This window comes from Numida meleagris, chromosome Z, assembly GCF_002078875.1.
Source record: "Numida meleagris isolate 19003 breed g44 Domestic line chromosome Z, NumMel1.0, whole genome shotgun sequence".
In the NCBI taxonomy this organism is placed as follows: Eukaryota; Metazoa; Chordata; class Aves; order Galliformes; family Numididae; genus Numida; species Numida meleagris.
Window position 1 is genome coordinate 69,859,676 of NC_034438.1, and position 23,796 is coordinate 69,883,471.

The 23,796-nt window shown below is 47.3% G+C and overlaps 1 protein-coding gene across 5 annotated transcripts; it reads right to left on the bottom strand.

Annotated features, from left to right (window-relative positions):
* Positions 4,453–23,686, bottom strand: TBC1D2 (TBC1 domain family member 2). Of its 5 annotated transcripts, none has more exons than XM_021380215.1 (14): positions 23,222–23,686; positions 21,039–21,547; positions 20,255–20,387; positions 19,224–19,365; positions 17,049–17,170; positions 16,265–16,440; positions 15,044–15,430; positions 14,124–14,234; positions 12,534–12,718; positions 10,403–10,873; positions 8,646–8,766; positions 6,575–6,760; positions 5,781–5,902; positions 4,453–5,036 (listed from the first exon to the last, which is right to left on the bottom strand). In XM_021380215.1, exons 2-14 carry the CDS (start codon positions 21,447–21,449, stop codon positions 4,835–4,837), a joined length of 2,769 nt encoding a protein of 922 aa, XP_021235890.1. In that variant the 5' UTR covers positions 21,450–21,547; positions 23,222–23,686; the 3' UTR covers positions 4,453–4,834. The 5 variants fall into 5 exon arrangements, with proteins under 5 accessions (XP_021235890.1, XP_021235889.1, XP_021235888.1 ...); XM_021380214.1 differs by having other exon boundaries at positions 23,021–23,686; XM_021380213.1 differs by having other exon boundaries at positions 23,017–23,686.

Consider the following 23,796-nt stretch of genomic DNA (forward strand, 5'->3'; position numbering starts at 1 on the left):
AGGGCCAGGTCTCAGCCGGGAGGTGTCCGCGGGCGCCCGGTGCGGGGCTTCGTAACCGCGGCTCGGCGCCCCGCCCGCCCCCCCACCCCTCGGCAGCCGTGCGCGGTGTCGAGGAGTTTTGCGGTGCGGTTTGGGGTGCGTTTCCCTCGGAAGCACCTTGTTGTCGTCTGCCCACAGTCACGGCGCTGCTGCTGCGCGGTGCTGTGCGCGACCGCTGCGCCCACGTCCGCGCTCAGCTCCGCACCGGGCTGGCTCGGTGGTCCCCGGCAGCGGACATCCGCTGGCACGTAGCCGCACACCTGCACACACGGCTCACCGCGCCCGCGGAGCGGCAGCCCGGCCCTGGGGCCATGCCTGGTGCCGCTGGGCTCGGCGAGCGGGTGGCAATGCTTAAAATCAGTCTCAGGGCACAGGAGATGCCCCTGGCCGGCTGCCCAGCTGACATCGCTCCGGCCCCGTGCCCACGTCCCACAGCCATCAGTCGGTCGCGGCGGGGACAGCGCTGCAGCACCGTGTTCTCCAGGGGAGGGATGCTGCAGTTCGGGTGTCCCCGCGCTGCTTCTGCGGTGCTATGCAAATCTGCCAGCGCCTCTGAGCAGATGAAGTCCTTCTGGTCTTCAGGAGCAACCCAGCATAAGAAAGATGCGGAGCTGCTGGAGCGGGCTCAGAGGAGGGACACGAGGATGATCGGAGGGCTGAGCAGCTCTCCCGCAGAAAAAGGCTGAGGAGTTGGGCTTCGGAGAATGGAAGGCTCCAGAGAGACCTCACTATGGCCTCCCAGTACATGAGGGGAGCTCATAAACAGGAGGGAGAACAGCTTTTTGCAGTTAGGTAGTGATAGGACGAGGGGGAATGGCTTTAAACTGAAAGAGGGGATATTTAGGTTGGATGCTAAGAAAAAAAGTGGTGAGCTGCTGCCCAGAGAAGCTGTAGGTGCCCGTCCCTGGAGGTGTTCCAGGCCAGGCTTGGATGGGGCCCTGGGTACCCTGAGCTGCTGTAACCTCAGCTCCATCCCCATCTGCTGAGGACAAGGGGTAGCAGGTCTGTGGTAGGTTTGCATGTAGGAAGCCTCTCGTTGGCTGCACCCAATTAGCACTGTATTTAACAAGGGCCTGCCTCGTTTCCACCTCTCCTGCTGTAATTATTTTCAGCCCTGTTAAGCTGAACGTCACTGGCTGCGGCATGCACATGATGGCAGACGGTATGGAGGCAGAGCACGGACTTCAGGGGCTGATTTAAACACCGGCCTTGTCAAAACTGGTGGGCTTCTCAGAGTTTCAATGTGCCAGAGAGTTTATTGTGTTGAAAAACGTCGAATTATCAGAGGATTAAGGAAAATTAATTCGCTTTTGGAACTTCTTCTCCCACAAAACGTTGCCATAAACAACACCTTAGTACTGACAGAATAAAAACTTTTTTTTTTTTTTTTTTTCCCCCAGAGCAGGGGCTCTGGAATGGGGCTGTCATTTTTTCCCAGTGGACCATGAACTTTAACTTATTTACCTTGGATTGTCGCCTCAATCCCAAAGCACCAGAACACACCAACGAAGAGGTTTGTATTTTGAAGAGCTCCTGAGGCTGACAGCGAAGTGCACAGCGGCAGTTCCATGATTTAGCACCTCAGCGTGGCCCGCAGCCTCTCGTGGGACGGGATTGAATTATGTCAGCTCTGCGTGCTGAGGGAAAGAGGTTTGTCCTCTTGCACCTGACACTTCCCTAGGCCACAGCAAGCTAATGCTCTGTAAAGGAGCTCTTCACTCTGAGAAACCAAGGAGCCGTGGCACTGAGTCAGGGCAGCGCAGGGAAGGGAAGGAGCGAAGGGCTGCTCTGGTGACGGTCTGCGGAGCTGCCAGGAGCGGCCTGGCCTGCGAGCTGGAGCAGCACGAGCGCTGCAGAGAGCTCCTATGACGGGCCCTTGGCACTCCCCTCTCATGGCAAGGCCTTCACTCCCTGCTCCGTCATTCTACCTGGAAGACAAGCCCAAGCTTGGGATAAAAATTAACCCGGGTCAGAATAAAAAAAAAGAGTCCTGGGCCTGGCTCTGTCCAGGGCAGGACGCCACGGTACAGAATCAAGTTGCCCTGCTGTGTGCTGGCATTTTTGCAAGCAAGGGCTTAGGTAAAGCACATGAAGGCGATGGTGGTTCAGCCCAAAGACCCTTCTAGCCCACCACTGCCCAAGGCAGTGCAGGCTGAGGCCTCCAGTACACAACTGTTGTCAACCCAGAGGATTCCTGAGCCAGCAGAGGAGTTCTGCCTAGTTTATAAGTGCCAGCGCAGGCAGTTGGAACTACTGGACTCCGAGTGCTCCATCTCAAACTCTTGTTTTCCAACCACAACAGCTGGATGTGGCTGCACAAAGTATCCTCATGAATTTCATGCAGAGATAACCTCTGTTCAGAACAGCCCAGGATTCACAGTTACCACAGGTTTTGCAGCGGCCAGTAGGACCAGCACATGGCTAAGCTAAGGCTGTGTGCTAGGCCCATCTAGGCCCAGCTCAGATCCCATGACACCAGTTCAGTGCATCCATCCAGCACTGCTCAGGAGCCTCAGAGTTGGTGGAGCAGAAGGGAATCAGAGCATGGCCCATGAGAGCAGGCTAGCTTGGTAGAGGCCTTGTAGTTATTGCCATTTCCACGATGGTTTAGGAAGGAAGCACTGGTCATACACCAAGCATTGGTGATTAATGATCAGAGGAACGCCAGTAAACATACACGTGGAGCAAAACCAAGAACTTTTAGTAAAAATAGCATTGTAAGTATACTTCTAATTTCCATGTCAGGATTTAAGAGAGAATGCCTTTCAAAAGCCAAAAGCAGCAGCAATCTGTACTTTTGTGCATGCATGCATAACCATGAGTCAATTAGATGAGCAACTATAAAGCAAATCCTTCTGTCTTTCGAGCTTCTCTAGTTACCTGGCATCCTTTTAAAATTGGTGTTTTTTTTCTTCCAAGATACTGTAGTAAGACATCAGTAGCGCTTTCTTATCACCCCACACTGTCAGTGTGCAGAGCTGCCACTGACACGCAGTGGATCCATCTCGCTCTTGCCCATCTATCCACTGCAGGGTTTCCACTCTCCCCAAAACCTCAGCTCCACTTTGAATGTAAATTCGTCCTGCGTGTCGGCCTCTAGAGGGCTCTGCCAGCTCAGACTGCTGTCATTCTCCCAAACTGGCTGATAAGCGTCCTTGTGTCTCTGGTAGAGCTGGGCATACAACGTGTCTCAGGTGAACAGAGGCCCTTGCTGCACTCACCGTAGTCTGTGGCTTTGGCTGTCACCCAGCTGGCTGAGAGCAACACGGGCTGTGAATGCTCCCTTTCCCTTTCTCTGTAAGCATGGATGACTTTATGCACATTAGGTTTAGAGGAGGTACAATTTGCTGAGTGGGCTCAGTCTAAAAATTTAGAGCAGATGTCTCCCCTTACAGCATGGCCTGCTGCATGCTGCTAGTGCCTGCACTGCAGGCACACCTGGAATAAAGCACCACTCAGCAGGAAAGCAGGGCAGCAGAATCAGGATAGGGAAAAAAAGCTGTATTTATCTGAAGCGCTTGACTCACTGCGTCTGGAGAACTGAGCTGCAGGACCAAGAGTTAGGGCAGCCCCAGGGCAGAGGAGAAAGCTATCAGATCCCATTCGCTAGAGGCACGAAAGGCACTTCTGTGCTCTAGATCCATGGAGACCAGCAGCTAATTCAGGAACTAGTACCTTTTTTTTTGGGGGGGGTGTTATCCAGTCCAAATGGTTCCACCCCTAAAGTGCTATATCCCATGGGTCAAAGCACCATCCATGCTGGAAACTTGGGCACAGCAAAGAGAAAAGATGGATTCCCTTCAAAACCTCGCAGAAATCGAGTCAGAAAGAACATAGTCATGTGGACTTGCAACGGGTGTCAGAGGCAGGGACATCACTGAAGAAAGAGAAGCATACCTGTGAGGCAGAGAGTGCCACACACTCATCCTGGTCAACTGTGGGTTCAAAGATTCAGCTGTCACCAGCAGTCCAAGCTGCCATGGCATGCCCATAGCCAGCTGGCTTCATACCAAGATGAGACCTCCTCTCTTGTGCAAACTTAGTGTTGTCAAAGGTCTGGCCAGCCAACAGATGGCTCTGCTTAAAGCTGAACAAAGAGTAGGGGTAGTTCCCAGCATTTTCCAGCCAGGCAAGAGACATACCTTGCGCCCCTATGGACTACCACAGGAACCAAAATAAACTGGAGAGACAGCTCCACCCTCCCACATTTCATTTCACCTACCCCAGCCTGAGCCCCATAGCAAGGTGTCCTCCAGCTTCCAGGCCTTCTTCAGGCCCAGCAGTCACCTGGAGAAAGCAGCATGACTCAGCAGCTGCAGGCTTAAGTGCATGCTGTCCTGGCAAGTGAGCCACTGAAGGCACCATGTGTAAAAGAGTAGGTTCCCCTCCTAACCAGTTAAGTTTACGTACCAGTGAGGAAATGCTCTTGGTTTATTTATTTATTTTTGTGATTTTACACGCACAGAAAAATCTCTTTCAAGACTCTCAAGAAAAGCCCTGCCTGGTTGGATCATTTGCACCATGTTGTGGTACCACAATCACTATTTCCTACAGATCTTCAGCTGCATCCCTCAGTCACACAACACAGAGTGAACAGGATGGGTAAAATTCCTCTGACACCTTCCAATCTACCACAAAGCCTGGCTAAGTCCCCAAATGGCCCTACATCTACAGCCTTGCTTCCAGGGGCAGGTGAACTCCTCACAAACATCTGTTCTCTCTCTCTTTCAGATACAGATAGTTGCTACTGGGGACCTTCCACAAGGTGAAAGAGGAGTGATGAGCTCCATTTTTGCTATATCTCTTCTTCCTCTTCACTAACAACTTCCTCCAAGTCCCGAGATCCCTGCTCTGCTCTCCCTTTTACATAGGCTGCTTTGATCTGTTCCAGCTCACACAGCTCTGTCTCCAGCTCTTCCCTGTGAATTCTCCTCCGGTTCCTCAGCAGTTTCATGGGGAAGGGGTTTAAATCATTGAAGGCAATGTTCATCAGCTTCCTACAATGGAAAAGAGGCCCGGTGAACCCATTTACAGGCTGAAATGGTAGCAGATATCCAAGTGTTTTAGGAGAGTGGGACTTCCCAGACCAACCCTCCCTAGTGCAGTTTGTTATTCACTACCCCGGATGCTGCAGAGAGTATTTCAGCTCTCTGCGTTCAACAGTCACCAAGCAGCAGAGTCATAAAGAAATCACAGGCAATTGCTTCTTGCACAAACAACAACCCAAGGGAACCTTTTAAAGTATACTTTTAAGGTACACTTTAAAGGTATGGAGCACACAGTGAGGAGAGGGGCTATCCAAAACCAACTCTGATGACTCATATTCCTTGGAGGAGGAACAGTCACTATGCTCAGCTCTTCTGATTATACAACTGTTCTCCTCAAGCACTTGGTGCTATTAAAGGCCAAGAGCAACGCTGCGTTCCCAGATACCCATATCACTTAAGCTGTAAGAAACCCAGCAGGTAGGCCTGCCAAGTTCCAGCTGCTGAAAGAAGAGGGCTGGCCCAGACTTTCTGGCCAGGCCTGTCGTAGTATGACTTTGTCCCAAGCCAAACAGGCCTTAAGTAAAAGCATGCAGGAAAAGGGAAAAAAGAGGCATGTAGATCTATGTCCCGTTGACATGCTAATGTACACATCTCTGTTAACAGGCAGGTCACATCTCTTTTTAGGCTGATGTAACAGATGAGCAAGTACAGACCTAGGATAGGAGACTGACAACACCCCGCAGTCCGTCCTACCTGCCATCCACGATCATCCTTGTGAAGAAACGCAGGTACTGGTAGATCTCCACATTGTCATGAATTCTTAGGATTTCCTCCTCATTGTATTTAAAAATTGCAAGAGCATAGCGGAAAATCACCTGGAAGGTTGAAAGGCAATTCAGTTGGCAAAGTCTTAGGCAGTCGAGGGATCAGGCTCTCTTGGCTTAAAACATGGGGTAAGGGATGCACACTACAGTACATGGTGGCTTCTGGGCTCCTCCTGTACTCTGTAGGCTGCTTTAGGATGGGCCTAAAGAAGCACAGAGCTAAACCCAAAAGAACAAACCCAAGAGAACAACCCCCTGTAAGCTAATCTACAACTCTAAAGCATACCACAGCCTTCAAAAGGACCCTAAAACTAATCTCACAACAGTTTTCCAGTTCTCCCTAGGCAGGGGGACAGTGCAAAACTCACAGTTATTTTCAGGAATATTAAATCTCTGCCCATCTTCTGATCCCTGTATCTGTCTGCTCTCAGCTGTGTCTGGGTGGTAGAGCAGAGGACACCATGACTTGTCATAGAACTGTTTTATAGCAGGACTACATGCTAAGAAATGCTAGGGGCACCATGCACAATATCAAAGACTTGGTCTGCCTGCAGGCATAAAGTACATAGCAACGGAGGATGAGATGTCAAGGCACCACACTGAAGAGGCAGAACAGGACAACAGGCTCATCCCCACACCTCTTTGACACATGTGAATGTTCATCACTCTGCTGTCATGTCAGATGTGGTGTAGATGGAAGGAAGGCCATATTAAGGGTTTCACCTTAGTTCCTTCATACAAGAAGGCATCCCACACTCGCAGGAGGATGTCACTGACCAAGCTGTCCACAAAGGCCACCAGAAACCAGTTGAAGGTGATGAGTGAGACATCAATCTGATACTGCTCAAAATGAGCCATGAGACGAGGCAGCTTCTCTGCCAGGAAGTCTTTGAAGACTCTCTGATCTACCTAAACTTGACCAAAAAGAAGAAAAAAAAAAATTAGCAAGCAAAAACCATCCTAGTGGTGAAGGAGAGGAACAGTGCAGCAGAACAGTGGCCTACACATGCCACTGGTGTTGCCTTCTAGCCTAGATATAGCCCAGGAAGAGCACAGCATCCTTTGTCTCTCAGCCCTTCAGAATTACTGAGCAGTATACTTCCGTGTGGTACCAAGCGAAAGGTGTGGAGCTGAAACAGGGCTGAGATGTGCAGAAATGTGCTCTTCTCACATAGTAAGAAGAGTTCCACATCTCAAAGTCACAAGGGAAAACACTGACACATCTTTCCACATTAATCTTACTGTAATTTTCTGTGATGTCATGCACAAGCAGCTGAATGACAGGGACTAAAAGCATGCCCAGGTCTGAATGACTGGACATGGCCTAATAGACTAAATACATAAGACCGCTCTCTGCCTTCACAAGAAAGAGCTTATCTTCTCACTTCGCTTCTTTGTGGGCTCACTGCTGTCTGTGCTTTGCTTATAGCTGCATGAACCTCAACACACAAATGCAGCTGGTGAGATCCTTTAATCAAGTTTATAAAGACTTCATCTCAAGGAAGCTGTGGTTCTGTGAGAGGAAGTGTACAGAGCAAGACCAGGGTTAGGTCTTTCCCTACACCATATCATATTACTATACCAGTTCTGTCAGCCTACTTAGCTTTGGCCCTGTAGTACAAACCAGACAAAGTGATATGTTTTAGTCTTTAAAATCTATAAGAACTAAACCTTAACATTCTCAGCCAGCTTTCACTTTATCAAGCCAACTCACAAAGACCCTAGGCCTACCTCTTTACTTGTGCCTTGGCTAGATTTTCAGGGGCCAAACACAAGGCCAGGAAGTCTTTCCAAAAAAGGCTCACTGATGGTCATTTCTCAACAAACATAGGAGAGCCTCCTGTCTTTTTTTTTCCCCTAGCAGTCACTATTTGTCAAGTATTGACCGCAGTCTGTCAAATTTCACTGTCAACACTACCTGCTCCAGATCAGTACACCATAGACATTTTGCTATCTGCACAATAATTTGGCTGCTTCCCAAGTCTCCGTGGGCTGGCCTTTTCCCAGAGACTTGGGAAACAGCATGGCCCTGTCCCAGTAAACTCCAGTCAAACAATTCAGCATCACAATCAGTCACCCTCTGCTACTGATGCCCACAGCAGTAACTCCTTTCTCTGTGAGATGATCATGCACAACAAAGACACCAAGATCATGGCTGGGCACACCAGACTGAGTGCTGTTGGGTGTAAGTGCTACAGTCACACCACTGAACTTCACGGAATGTATCTTGGCTCTGTGTCCATCTGGAGGGACATCTTACATCTGATACCAAACAACATGCCTTAAAACCTTGAAATCCACTGACTTAAAACAGGAAGGTAAAACAACATTTTATATCAAACGGCAACAGAGCTTTCTGATCTGCATGGAGCTCCAAAGCCAAAGTTAAACTGCATTTGATCATAAACTGAAGCACAGTTCCAGTACTTTCCTCCATCTGCACAGGGCTCCAAAGACAGAGAGCAGTTTCCAGAGTAACATCAGCTCTAGAAAGGCATTTTCTTCATATTTGGTTCTACATGTCAGAGTTAGCCACTCCACTTTCACTGGGTCCTCCTAACAATAAATAACTGTGCAGTTAATGGGCACCTTTCCCCTGACTAACCTGACATCCAAGTGATTATTCAGGAGTGGTGCCCCATTTCTTCAACAACTTTGTAACTGCAAAGGAAAGAACTACAAGGTGATGTCAGCTGTCAGAAGTCAAACGCACTGCAAGCTGACTGCTTGTTTTTAAACCTTTACTGTAAATCACTGCATCAGAGTTCAAGCAGGAGTGAGGGTGCCAGCTCACCTGTGATGTTATCAGGGTGTCACTATAGTAGTCTGCTGGCATTAGGTTCTCCACAATATGGACTAGACACCAGAAAGCACTTTCCTCATCTTCCAGGACCAGCAGGGCAACAGCTGCCAATCTGTGATGAACAAGACAAAGTGAGGCATTATGGCAATGCAGGAGGAGACATAGTCCAACATAGGAACAGGAGAATCCAAGATTCTTACTGGCCTGTCTCTAGCTCTGGAAGAGATTGTAGTTGGTCAGAGAATGATCTGTTCTGCAGGCTTCTGAAGGAACCTAGGGTCTATGCTTTCCTTTCCTGTGCGCCTCTGCCAGCAAACAGGAAGCATCAAAAACAAAGCTTCTGCAACAAAAGCAGGCTCCCAAGCTAATGGAATGTTCTGTAGAGATCTTTGCATTTGCAAAATGTGCTGATTATGGCTGTTTCAACGTAAGAAACAGCTCACTCAGAGGTATTTCATATTATGTGACCTGGCTCATCTCATCCTCCCATCCATCCACCCTTACTCCCTCTAGCTCTGACGTACCACTTTTCAGCTAGATGGGAAGAGTTCAAGGCTGGGGAAGCATGCAGAGGCTGGATCAGGCTTTCAGCAGCGTGATCTAGTGGAAAGTGTCCCAAGGAGGGCAGGGCAGGTTGGGACTAAACTATCTTTAAGGGCTCCTTTCAATCTGATCCATTTTTATGATTCTATAATACCTAATTTCAAGGGCTTTCTAGAATGGAAAATGCCTTTCTGAAGACCATCCAAAGAGCAATAGGAATAGCTTACACAGATTTTCCTCGCATAAAAATGTGCAACCAGAAACTTCCTTCTTACAGCTAGTGACTGGTGCCTCTTTCCACTCTTCTAAGAAGTCTGTTTTTATCTTTTCTCTAGCCAAAATTTGAGAAGTGAAAGAAGCTTTCAGATTCCATGAGCCTCACAGACTAATGGAGCTGGAGCTGTTCAGCCTGGAGAAGAGAAGGCTCCAGGAAACCTGGTGGTGGCCTTCCAGCAATTAAAGGGGGGACTATATGAAAGAAGGGACAGACTCTTTAGCAGGATCTGCTGTGATAGAACAAGGGGACATGGTTTCAAACTAAAAGAGGAGGTATTTAGATTGGATATAAGGAAGGAGTTTTTACAATAAGGGTGGTGAGGCACTGGCACAAGTTGCCCAGAGAGGCTGTGGATGTCCCATTCCTGGAGACATTCCGGGTCAGGCACCCTGATCTAGTTGTAGGTGTCCCTGTTTATTGCAGGACAGTCGGACTAGATGACCTTTAAGGGTCCTTTCCAATTCAAACGACTCTGTGATTCTTCTTCAGATACAACAAGACCAATTTCCTTAGCTTCTCCTCGTGCGACATCTGCCCCAGCTTCTAACACTTCCTAACATTTCCTCCAATTGTTGCCAGACAAAAGCAATCACCAGGGTGTTCTGCCGAGCACATTATGACTCACAGATTCAGCCTATATCTCATGACATTACTCTGAGACTGCATCACTCCACCTCTTATAGCTTTTCCTTCCTATTTTGAAACTTACAGAGAAGACAAACAAGTGCATTCTGTTGCTTGCTACAACACAGCAATAACATTGGGTGGAAAAAAGACACCAAATGCAGAATGCTGCAGGAAAATACCTAGAGCTAGTACAGACCTAGAGAGGGACAGGAGCCTGGGACTGTTTGAATCACAGCATAGAGAAAGTATCCACACTGTCTCAGTGCTATCCCATGAAGAAGCAGCATACCTGCTTCCTCACCTGTTCAGTCCCTGGCAGTATCCAATGGCAGGATTGTGCCAGGAGAATGCCAGAAGCACCCTTCGGAGCTTGGGGATGAGCTGGGAAGTGGGAGATGAAAAATGTTTGTTGTTTGTCAGTGTCCGGGGCAGGTCGAGCTCAATCTGCCGGCAGGCAGGGTGCTCAGTGCTCTTGCTCTGTCTTAGCAGCCGCTGGTAGTGGTCGGGCAGATGGCTGCAGTGCCGGCTCACAATCCACTTCCACACCCGCTGCCGATGCTCCACAGGAATGCCACTTCGAATAAGGCTTTTCAGCTCTGCGGAGGGACTCAGCTCTCCAATGCTATTCCACCTGTCACGAAGGGGCTTCTCCACTACCTCTTGGCTCCGCAGGTTGTTGGACTTCATCTCCAGGGCTTGAATTTTGGCCAGAAGTTTCCAGTCCTCAACTTCGTAGTCAGGTACAGTCATAAAGCCGTACTCGTCATACTCACTGGAAGGGCACAAGGCAGAGGTTAATTCAAAAGCCACTTCTGGTCCACGTGTCAAAGGCTACTGCCATGCTCCTGTCACCCATGGCAGAGCACACACACTTCTCTGCTGCTCCTCTGGCAGCCGCGCGCATGAGCCTGTCACATCTGCTGTCACAGAACCATGAAGACAAATGGTGGCCTGCACCAACAGCATAGACAGACATGAACTCAAGGGTAGCTCTGCTCTGAGCTGCAGTCTGACCCCAGCAGACCTTTTCTCTCACTCCATCTGTTCTCCTGCCCACAAGGTAGTATTTTGCTTAACCTGTGTACCTTCTCCCTGCCATGTCCTAGGACAGAGACAGTTCTGCAGGAAAAGACTGCAAAAGCTTCAGAGCATCAGAACAAAGAAAGAGACTAGCAGTCCCTTCAGATGTCTCCCATGCACAATGCAAATCTCTTTCTAATCATAAAACTCCAGAAGTGCTGATAATAGTGCTTGTTGAGGGTTTGTGCACCCTCAGTCCACAGGCTGGGCTACTTGCAAGGTATCACACAGAATCACGTGGGTTGGAAGGGATTGCTGGGGATCATCAAGTCCAACCCCTTAATAAAGCAGGTACCCTACCATAGGTTGCACAGGAAACAAGTCAGTCCACGTCCATGCTTGTTTTATCTTTTCTAATGTATACCTATCATATTTATTATTTTCAAATTAATAGTGTTAATCTCAGCTAACATGGGGAGGTAAAGGGATTACAGCTCACCTCTACCTTAATACTTCCTGATCTCAAGGTAGAGCAAGAGCCACACACCCACACCCATACAGAACCAGGCAGGCATCATGCAAGAGACTTGCCAGAGAGACCAAGCCTGGCCTGAGAGTCTTAAGGCTAGCTGGAGAATCTGAGACTGATCAACCACTGATCAGATGTAACAGAATCTGCAATGAAACTAGGGCAGTAATTGTGTAGAAAAGCATAAACACAAAGGTCCTCAGCAGCATTGGTGGCAAAGCACTCTGGGGGACTGCAGTTCAGCCCCACTCCTTACTGCAAGACTGACCCACAGCTAGAAACAGGGCAGTCATGGCTTTGTATGAATGGGCCTAGAAAACTCTAAGGGATAAATATTCTCTACTCTTCAGGGGACCTCTCCTGCATCTCTGTACTCTGCTCTGGTGAGGCTGCACCTCAATTATGTCAGGCCGCACCTCAGGTACTGTGTTCAATTTGGGGTCCCTCACTACAAGAAAGGCACTGAGGCACTGGAGCACATCCAAAGAAGTGCAGAAAAGCTGGTGATACATCTGGAACACAAGGGTTAAGGGTACAGTTAAAGGAGCTGGCATTATTTACTCTGGAGAAGAGGATGCTCAGAGGAGACCTTATCACTCTCTACAACCACCTGAAAAGAAGCTGTAAGCGAGGTGGGGGTCAGCCTCTTCTCCTACGTAACTGGTGATAGGGTTTATATCATTTTTAACTCCCCTTCCTGCAGTGATATGCTACTAGCAGCTGTGCATGGTTTCCATGTTACCATGCTTCCTCTCTCTCTCCTTGTAGGTCATGGCTCCAACTCCCTGCTATAGAGCTGTCTCAGATCTTTCTTGCCTGCAGATTCCCCTCCACTGACAGACTCCTGCAAGGATGTGAACGTCCCCATGTGTTTCCCTCTTACCTCACAGGGTTCAGGTTCAGATCTTCTGCTCCTTCCTTCACATCCCACTGGAGTGCTTCCTGGATCAGGTTCCTCACCAACTCAGCATGGGAGCTGGGCAGGCCACAGACAGTCTCCTGCAGCTTCCGCAAGACCGTCAGGTATTTGCTCTCCATCTGGCAGTTCTGGGCTTGCAGGTAGGCACACTGATGGGAAAACAAGAAGGAATGAGTGAGCTCATTGACTATTCTTCCTGCATTGCCACTGCTCTCTACTAGCTTGGCCCACACATAAAACAAAGACTCCTGAATAGCAAAACCCCAGAAAACACATCCAACTGTTTTCCACAGTTTTTTCCCTGCTGCTTAGAACAGTTCTCTACCACAGACTGAGCTGTACCCTGACAATTTACACCACTCAAGGGACTGAGCTGGAACTTCAACAGCTTCAGCATACACAGTAGCATCACAAAGTGAACATGCCCCTGAGCAACCTCAGTACCATCATGCTGCTACACAACATTTCTCAAGCACAGGAAGCTCGAGTGAGTTCAAACAGAGCAAAACCACCACACTCCAGAGCACGCACAAAGAAAAGAAAAAAAGAAAAAAAGAGAGAGAAATGAGGATTGTTATCACCACTTCACAATTCACAACTGAGGCCATACAGGTGACAAGACTCACCCAATAAATGTTTCACAGGAAGCACAATGAAGATTCTTGCTCAGTGGGAAGCAGCAATTAAAAACAAAACAGAAATCGCAGAAAGAATTAGGCTGCATAGAGAGTGGACAGAAAAGAGCATAGGACACTGCCACACTACCACTTTAATCAGCATTTTGCCTGAAGTCAAGCTTGTCAGTCTGATTACTTCCATTCTGAAGGTGACAGCAGTTGCAGGATCAGAGAATGGCAATAAGCTGAGGTGTACTGGGTTTAAAAAGACTGGGAAGCAAACAGATAAAAGAATGACAATAACACCTCAGAAGCAGCTGTTTGCCCTGTTCCAGCATACAGAGCTATGGGGACATTCCTTGCAACCTAGTAAGAAAGTAACAGGGAAAACCTAGAGAACAAATGCCAGCCTGGAGCAGTGGTTTAGGACCAGAAAGACAAGTCTGATAATAACTAGGTTATGCATACTTACAACACTAGAAATAAAAACAGAGCCTGAAAAAAGAAATTAACTCTGAACTAGCTGCAGGAACTGAGAGAATTGCTACTTTTACAGACCAGGCCTTGTGCAGAAATCAAAACTCGATGGATCCATGACTTAGCCTGCCAAGTCTCAAGAAAATTTTCTCATTCTCTAAGCATAGCAATTTCTTTATTTGTTTCCAAAAGCATAGCTGAATCTACAGGAATCTGAGTTAGTTTTCAGCATCCCTAAGACTGAACTTTGCAAGCATTTGACTGGAGAAAGAAAACAATCATATCTAATCTGGGAACAATACAAAGCAAGAAAATGTTAAACTAAAAATAATTAAGAAAAAAAAAAAACAGAAAGCAAACTTCTTCCTGGTGTGTTTTGTATCAAAATCCATCCCGGTACCCGCTTTGGAAAGAACTTAGGAAAAGCTGTCCCCAAGGAAAAAGAATCACTTTGCCTCACCTTCATCAGAAGGGCTTTTTCATTCTCAGCAACTCTTGTCCAGAGTCGAGTAACCTGGTGGATCTCCGAGTTGAGAAACTGGTTCTGGGTTTTGTATGCATCAATATCATCCTGCCACAAAGCAAAACAGTCAGAGAGGAAGAGTTTTTGAGGGTCTCCAGAGAGACTTCGGGTATGGAATGAGTTAAGGACAAGAAACTATCTCAAAAATGTCATGTTCTGGAGACAAGACAGGACTTTCCAGGACAAATATTGTCTATAAAGGAAATGAAGGCACAACATTAAATAGAAGTGTTATGCACAGAGAAGATACTTGGCAAGTACTAAATGGACTTTGAAAACATATGCACTTTTAAAACACAGAGACAGTTGGATGACAGGAAGCTAAAGAAACAGCTAAATGAGATCAAGAATATTTTTTTTCTATTAAGAAACAGATGCAGATTCCAGCCTCACAACTGGCAGAAAAAAAACACTCCCCATAACAAAGTGGCTCTTTTGGCAATTCTCCACCCCACGCTAACAGTTCATTATAATGGTGCATATGGCAATAGTACAACAGGCTGGATTTGAAAGAACTAGGATGTGTCGGGAAACTGTTTGCAAGAGGGAAACACACACCAACAGAGCAAGTGAAGGCAGGAGGTTAGATTGCAGTAAGCAAAATAGAAGAGCAAACAAAGAGGTGGGCAATCAATGTTGACAGGAACTAGAGCAAAACAGTGTTTTGTTCTACCAGGCTGAAGCTGAGCTACATGCTTTTGAGAACTCTATCAGTACAAGGTGAGGCCCTCCCACCCTGTCTCTAATGCTCATAGAACTAGAAATACATTCTGTGCTTTCCACTAGGAACAGCCTCCCACTCAACTAGAGGGTACAGGAACGGGAGCTCCCAAATAAACTGTGTAATCTCCACACACCTTCAGGTGCTCAATCTCCTCCTGTTGTTTATACAGCGTCTCTGCAGTGATAGTGTTTGCTTCTTGCAGGGGGTCAGAGAGTTTTTGGGCCATCTGCTCTGTCAAGGCCATGATGACTTGCTGTTTGGCATGGTTCTTCTCCATCAGAAGCTGCACGTGCTCTTTGAGTTCCTGGATATGGCTGTCTCTCAGAGCAAGTATCTGCTCAAGTTCTTTCTTTTCCTGCTCAAGAGCTTCCAATCGACTGGTGAGATCTGCAATTTGTCTCACTTTGTGGCGCACTAACTCCAGCCTGTCCTTATCTTCTGCTGCAGTGAGATACATGCTAGATACTCGCTTCTCCCACTGGGCTGCCTCCAGGGCTTTGTGGAGAAGCTTAACCAGCTCCTGGAAAGAGAAAGCAAACTCATTACATCACAGTGCTGCCCAGGGCACTGGCGTTAAGGGACACTACAGACCTGCCATGTAATGAGTGAACAGCTAAAGATCCTCAGGATATCAAAACTGACTCATCTCTGAAGGAAAACGGAATGGAAATTGCTGTATTCATTTCAACTTTCCCACTGCAAAAGTTCTCCCTCGCTCCAAGACACACAAAGGTACGAAAGCTTGCCCCAGCACCGTGCTGCTGATTCATGCTCTGCTGTCTCAGACATTGAAGGAAGAAAATCAAGGATGTAGCTCAGTTACCCACCGTGGGACCTGGTTCTTTTGTCTCTTTTGCTAGAAGAGATACCAGAATTACTGGGGAACCTGGCATTGCTCCAGGCTTGTGGAGAACAGCATCACTCAGAAGAGAGAGGCCTTGCAGTGACCCATGTGCTTGGCTTCTGCAGTCACATCACATCTTAAAGGTGGATCATTGTTCAAAAAAAACATGACACAACTCAACCTGGCAGCTCCTGCCAGCATCATGATACCTACCCAAGACTGCACTTCATATGTATGTTAAGCAATGCAACACCAGCATGACAACTGCAGAACACACATGGATTTTTTTTAACCTCTCTTTTCCAGCCGGACTGCTAGATGTGTTTCCTAGCAATGGTTGACGGACATCTGTGTTTCCCTTGTGCTGGGCACCATCAGGTTATGTACACAAGGGTGACACTAGGAGCTTCAGCTGAGTGCCTGCTCAGCCTAACACCAAGGTCAAGGGAGTCCCTGTGACCACTTTCAGGGTCCTGCCCCTAGAAGCAGCAGATTCTTCACCACACTCACCTTCTGTGACTTGACCTCCTCTGTGAGTGTCAGCATCTGTTGCTGTAGGACGCTCACTTTATCCACTGAGTTCCTCTCCCGGGGCAGCTCTTCTGCCAAGCTACTGTTCATCCACTTGGCTTTCCTAAACAAGTTTAACCTAGACTCCATCCTCCCATCCTCTGGGGTCTCCTTCACTGAAAAGAAATAGAGTTAATTTACACAGAACCAAGTTTCTCGCTACAAATTCCTATGTCTTGCTGTGAGGGAACTCACAGCAGCTCCAACTAGAAGACTGACACACAGGATAAGAAACATTGATCCGCTGAGATTCACAAATTGCAGGGATCAGAACCACAGGTGCTTCCAGAATAAATAAATGATGACATTTTATGGCACCTGTAAACCTTCCTTTCACCCTACCTGTCTTACCTACAGCAAATGGAAGCTAGCATCTGTGGAGAGTGCAGGCTAAACTCAGCAGCCCCACCCTACATTTGGGAAGAAAGGGTTGAGGAGAATGAGAGTGTGCAGTAGTCTAACTTCCAACTCAAAGAAACAGTACGGACTAGCAACATGGATGATATTTTTGCCTCTGGAAAAGACTCCTCAGGTAAGAGATGGGCAGATACAGCCTAAAGCAGAGCAAAATGAGTCTTTCTTGTGCAACACTCAGGAAGGAGTGAGACAACATGGTCAAGCTTTCATGTCCCAGAACTACTCGCCACTCTATCCTTCAATTTCCTGCTGAGTCTGACTCACTGGTGAATTATGTCATACCCATACACATCTGAGTAACAGGCACCTGCACACTGTGCTTCCACTTCTGCTTCTTGTTCAAGGTGCTCTTGGAATTTATTGAAATTAAAGACATTCCCATCATTCCCCCCGAGTTGCTTGGAGCCACAGATATTGTAGACAGTGTTTCTGAAACAAGAAGAGATCAAAACAGACTAGTGAACAGAAGAAGCGATGAACAGTGCAGCCAGTGTATATTCAAACTACCCAGTGACACACTTCTCGTTTTTCGTGCTTCCTCACATCTCGTCCCTCCTCCCAGAACCTGCTTCCACCACTTGATTAAAAAAAAAAAAAAAAAAAAGAACCATTCATGGCACTGGCAAATCTAAGGAAAGCAAAGTTAAAACTGGCATATATGAGGAAGATGCTACAAAATTGCTACCATCGTAGCCAAGTGAATCAGGTGGAGATGTTCCTCACGTCCTTCAGCTCTGTACATACAGGCTGGACAGAAGGCAACAACAGATCAACCACAATCATTCCTTCCTTCTCTCTCTCCCTCTCCTCTTCCTCCCTTTGCTCAGTTCATTGCAGAAGCCCTCAGATAGAAACAAAAGCTCAGCTCTCTACAGCACAGCCAAAACTGCCACAACAGTCCCAGTTGAAGCTGCCACAGGTCCTGTGATCTGAGTCACATTTAATAACCTTGCCACAACTGATTTGATAAGCTTTGATACAGTAGAGAGATTCTGGAATAAAAATGCAATCAGATCTAGAAGCAGTCCATCACAGACTGTTTGTTACAGTTGCTGCTTTCAGATGCTGCCGGAACTAAAAGATGCCTCCACAGGATCATGAAGAACAAGCAACATGCCAGCATTTTTTGTAAAACCTATACAAGAAAGTGAGACTTGCTTATCTCTACATAAGTCCTTTGCCTTCCCATCAGCTGAAAGAAAATAAGCCCCTTGTTCTGATACCTACAAAAGACTTCACGTTAGCTACTTCTTTACTGTTAATGAAGCTGGGACTTAGATATTATTCTCCTTTTTTTTCTGAGGGTCTAGAGCAGAAGAGCAGAAATTTCTGACTTTGGGAAATTGTATTGGCAGAAAAGATCAGCAGACCTCCATTCCCTGTAGGCTGCAGTGGACATTCACCTGATGCAATTTTCCTGCTTTTCTTTATCTCATGCTACACTGTTTTTCCCATGAAACCAGAACAGCTCAGGGATCTGATGAACTTAGCTGAAATCATACACACTACACAACAGAACCTGCAGAAACGTTCACAGAACCAAGGCAGCAATTTGATCTGAGGATGAAAAGAAGCAATTATTATGCAAGCTAGCAAAAGGAAGGCTGGGGAGGAGTTTTAATTATAGTATTTTTAATCAAAGTGCAGAGGAGAGAATGCATATCCCACAAAACAGTACAGCTGAGACTGCTAACCTTTGGTACCATAGGAGGTTGTTCTTCGCACCAGCATCAGACTGTAGCCAAAGCAGCAGTGATAAAAAACTACAGACAACCTCCCTTTCAAAAACATTTGGCAAGTTCCAGGCTACCTACTGCACCTGTGACCACCTGCATGCTGTTGGTTATACGTAAATAAGCAATAAGGACACGCTTAAGGACACACTGGTGCAGACTGTCTTTGAGCAACAGTAACTGCTCAAGGTGTGTAATGTGTAAACCCCAACAGAGCCACAACTTGCAATCATAAACATGAAATCAGTGCAGGCAGGCGGACCATTCACATGCCTGAAACTCAGCCAAGGGACAGCAAGCTGTGTAATGTCAGGGCCTTATTATGGGCTCAAATGCCTTGTGCTTGAAGTACCTGCTCTGCAAAGTATTCAGGGTCCTCTGAAGCCACTGGAAAGGGCTTCTGTTGCTAACCTACAGAGTACAGTTCAACCTGCCCAAAAGTCCTTCCAAGAGCAATGTTCAGATGCACCACAGAAGGTAAGCAAACCACCAGCTGCACCTAGGAAAGCCTAGTCAAGCTCTAAGTCTGCCTCTAGGATCTACTGTAAGACAGCTAGATTTTGTGAAGTGGATTAGAACAAGGGGATGTCAAAGAAGTTCCAACAGAAAGTTTGTTTCTTCATAAAACTGCTTCATGGTTTATCTAAGTAGAAAAGTGAAACCAAACCAAACAATATAAAATAGGCAAGTAAGGCATAAAGGTGCAGGCGAGCATGTCAGCTACGCTGCAACTCTCCTCACACACTTACTGTATCTCTGTCCAAGGGTGCTTAAGGGAGATGTTCTGCAAAGCTGTAGCTGTTTGGGGTGCAGGCAAGGAGGCTGCCTGTAAACCCACCACTTCTGTTGGTGTTTTCACTGGAGGCAGAAAGCCCTCATCATCGGCAACGTCTACGTAGAAACAAACCAGAACATGAAAGGCAAGACAGACTTTCATTGGATTTTGACTCCTTAACATAACTTAAGAACCACAACATTTTCTTATATGTAGACATTCTGTGTGCAACACATCAGGATCAAAAGCAGCAGAGCAGGTTTCCCTTATATAAGATCAAATTACAGAAGGTTCCATGTAGAAATAAATTATCTGCTCAGGGACTACCAAGTGACTTCCGGCACTTGCACATGAGAAAGACTAACCTTAAGAAATCAAAATTCAACCCCCTAAACAAATAAAGAACAGAGTTATTGCCGTTCCCTACCTCTGTCACAGTGTTTGATAGTTTTACTGTGTAGGTTACAGTTCACAAATATTTTTTGTTGTAGTACTACTGCTTTCATAGTGAAATGCCAAGGTATTTAAAGCAGACGTTTAGCAGGGAGCAGGTTGGTTGTTTTAAATAAAACATGCATCTAGTAATAGCTAAATATACAGATGCTCTGTCTCTACCCTCCACTGATCCATCAGCCTCTATACTCAAACTGCTAGTAATGTGCATCCTTATTCCACCACCTCTACAAGATTTGCTTACTGCAGACTTCACAGTGGAAAGGAACACCACCAAATATGCAAGCTTCACATGTGTGAGGAAAACCAAGATGGGATTCATGACCATAAGATACCTGAATATTGCCAAACATATGCCGTGGTGGATCAGGAGACAGCGTATTCATGTTCATCTCCAGTAAGGCCACGACCTCCAAACATCAATCCAGGCATTGATAGTTGGCCCATGCATCTAAATAGCTGGGCAGTGCCCCCATCCACTTAGAGATGAGGAGCACCATTCACCACTGGGAGGCTGAAAGCAAATGAAGGGCTTACATACGTGACACTTACTTGTTCTGCCAACTAGAGGTTCATTTACAAGCTGGGAGCTGCCCACAGGAAATCTGCTCTGAGCACTGCAAAATTCCCAACGTCTCACTTGTAGCTGCTGCAGCCAGTACATCATTGCCTGTTTGCTGATTGCCTAAGATAACAGAAAACAGGAAGAAGCAGGCAATCTTATGAGCATAAAACATAATCTGTAGGGCTGACAACCATTGCTCTGCTCACATTAGCAAAATGAAAGCCATCTGAGTCATGCTTATGCTACATTCTCCAGTCCCAAATCTTAATTTGGAAAGACAAAGTAAATCTTCAGCATGGCCTTAGCAACACAACCTCAACAGACAGATGACCAAATTTTAACTGTTTCTGGCTTACTATGTTCCAAGACTAAGCAGAAATGTCAAGATTACTTCAGGTGGGAATCATGAACAGAATTCTCTAAATAGAGACATTCCCAGAGATAAGAATCTAACTAAGCTTCCTGCTGCAGGAACCATTTCATACAGGGGAGCTCATTTTTATTCAGTAAGTTACGCATGGATGCAGGACTCTTAAATTACTTCAGTTCAGCACCCAGTTTGGCTTTTATTCCTATTCTGTTAAAGAAAAGCCATCTCAGTAATGGAAACCCAGTCTTGCAAAAACAGTGCAAGGAACTTAGGTCTACAAGTTAACAGTCCAGGCTGAGAGGATTAACACAAAACTCAAGCTGAGGTGGATTAGCAGTGATGTATCTGTCCTAATGGGAAATGTTTTGTAACAGCCCTCAAATGAAGATGCTGCCTCTTACCTTTAAAGTAAAAACTCTGTTTGGTGTTCTGACCTCAAAAACCCCTTCATCATTTTCCACTTTGCAATCAAAGCTGGCACTGGAGAGATCAATAGAGCCCAAAGGGTTGATGTCCTGTGCAGTCCTGTAGTATAGTAAATGACATTTATTTTCATCGTAAAAGAACCATCGAGACTTCCAGGTCTTGATTGGACCCCTGATGCCTAGCTTATTTAAATAGCCACAGAGTTTTTTTCTGTGGCTTTCTCTGCTGGGTTTCAGCTGTATATTTTCCAGTTCTCCAGGAGTGAGAAGCATATCCTTCTCTTTTGCTGAGGCTCCATTACTCCTACTGTCATCTGAGTTTGGCTCTGTTATCTTGTCTGGAACGGCAGCAACAGGACAAGCACCACTCCCTGGTCCTTTCTTCATCTCTTTCAGGAAATATGCTCAGAATCAAATTGAAACAGGAGAACTTCCAGGTAAATGAGGTACAGCAGACACCAACTATATCAACATTATTATACAACCTGCAGAAGACAAAAATGAGGAATATGCTTAGTTCTCATATATGACAAAAGAAAAAAACCATTCCCTAGCTTTCAAATTACACAGCAGATGTCTCCAGTGTCTACTTTTGCTCATCACTCTTTCCCTTCCTGGGCTTTAATGATCTCTGCATCTCAGCTTTCAGTCTACAATTCCTAAAGTCTCTACTAGCAGCCAGAAACAGTGCTACAATCTTTCAGGAGAAAAGTAAGTACATCCCGTGGCCCTTTCAAGTCAATAGTAACAATCAGGGCATTTGAAGTCACAGACAAGAATATTAAGTATTAGCTGCAGAAAACAAGGTAACAAGCTCTGAAGGGACGCATATTCAGGTCAGTGGCTTTCAAGTAAGCTTACTGCTGCACGCTCAGCTAGTATTTTGAACCACAGTACCTGAAGAAAAACCCATCCTTATGCTTCACTTTTGTCAGCTGAAGACTGCTGTAGAAAAGCCTGCGTACCATGTCCTAGGTCTTATCCAGCAGGCTTCACCTGATGGATTATGCACCAGAGAAAGGGATTCCATGATTCCTACTAAATAGACTTGGTTAATCTATTGTCTAAAGCACCCTGCCGGGTTTCTGAGAGGAATGCAATGAAAAACAGAAAAATAAGGCTGGAAGGGATTCAGGTAGATTCTGAGCCCAGTCTTCCTCTCAGAGAAGGGGCCAACTTCAAATCTGTACCTGACTACTCGGGTTCACATCCACGTGAATTCTGATCTAGGTTCTGGGCAAGTTAGGGAGGAATGACTTTTTGCTCACAGCTGCACACAATTGCCAATGGCCCTTGCATAACCAAAAATAACAACACCCGAGAATAACACCCATTGATAATTTGGTAGGGCTTGTTTTTTTCTTCAGTAAGAGCATAGTTTAAAGCTCAGCTAACGGAAAATCTGCCAGAGGCTGCAGGTTAGATACTGCAGTATCAGAAGCAAATATGGAAGCAAACACATTCTTGCAGGGTTGAGTTGGTGGGAATCCAACTGCAGCCGCAAAACCGTTGAACACTGAACCAGTGGTGTGATGACAACAGGTCAATGGGGAAAATACAAAGGAGTACAAAGAGACACCGGCCAAGCTCATGCTTTTAGGAGCAGCATCCTCCCTACTGATACAGGCTTACACACGTTAGTGCTGGTTAAGTTCCATTATTTTAATGCTGTTTTCTCCTTTTCATTCATTCGCTTTTTAGAAAGTGACAGACAAGGCTCGCTATTTTTTTTTTCTTGAACTTCTTTGACCTTCTTCTTTTTTACTGCCAGGGAGAAGCAGCAGCCTCAAGCTTCCCTGCCAGCATAAGGACTTGCTGTACTGTCCAAAGACTCCAACACGCTTCTGCCTCTGGCCACGGCGATGCTCCGTGGGTCCACCACACAGGTTCAAGTATACTGTCAGAAGAGCTCTGGTCAGATCTGCATTACCAAGAACTCGAGAGAAAGTCTCACCTACTTGCAGGAACTGGAGAGATGCCCCTGGGAGCCACTGTCTCCTGGTGTAGAGCTGCAGGCACCCCCAGCCAGGTAACCACGGCCCCCAGAACAGCTCCCACAGCGAGAGGAGCCCCAGCTTCAAGCCTCCCTCCGCCCAGCCGCTGCCTGGGAGCCGTCTGAAAGAGTCGTTCAGCCGAACGCGGCTCCGGCACCGACTCACCAACGAAAAGGGAAGATCTGCACAGATGTTTCTGGAGCTGCGGGCGCACCAGGCAGCTCCCCCCGCGCTCCCAGAGCCTCCCAGCCCAGCTGCATCCCCGCCGGGGAACAGCAGCGCCTGGCACCGGCTGCGCCGCCTGGCGCGGGGCTGGGAGGCGGGGAAGGGAAGGGGACCCAGAGTGCCCGGCCGGGGGGCGAGGACGGGACGGGACGGGACAGCGGGGGGGGGGAGGCGCCGAAGGGCACGTCCTGCGGCCGCGGGCTGCCACCGCCCCGCGCTTCCTGCCCGCCGGCGTGACGGCACCGCACGGCGGGGCGGGGCGGGGAGCGGCCGAGCGAGCAGAAATAAGTAAGTCCACACAGAAGGTGGAGCTCGAAGCCATGGGAGGCCGGAGTCCCGAGCGCCGCCTGACAACGCCGCAGACAGCGACAACACAGCGAAGGGAGTGAACCACCAGAAGCGACGCGGCAACGCTACCCCGCCCCTCAGCCCGCCGAAGGTGGGGGGGGGCGCCGCGCCTGCGCACTACGCGCACCGCCTACTGCGCCTGCGCCTCCCGCGGGCTGTGCGCGCTC

What these genes read in the sequence shown, in the direction of transcription:
- TBC1D2 (XM_021380215.1), bottom strand. Translation starts at nt 21,449, where the DNA reads ATGAAGAAAGGACCAGGGAGTGGTGCTTGTCCTGTTGCTGCCGTTCCA. An exon ending in CTGAACCTGAACCCTGTGAG is followed by an intron (nt 10,874 to 12,533) that starts GTAAGAGGGAAA and finishes GTGCCCTTCCAG; the next exon opens with TGAGTATGACGAGTACGGCT. An exon ending in AGGATGATCGTGGATGGCAG is followed by an intron (nt 5,037 to 5,780) that starts GTAGGACGGACT and finishes TTTCCATTGTAG; the next exon opens with GAAGCTGATGAACATTGCCT.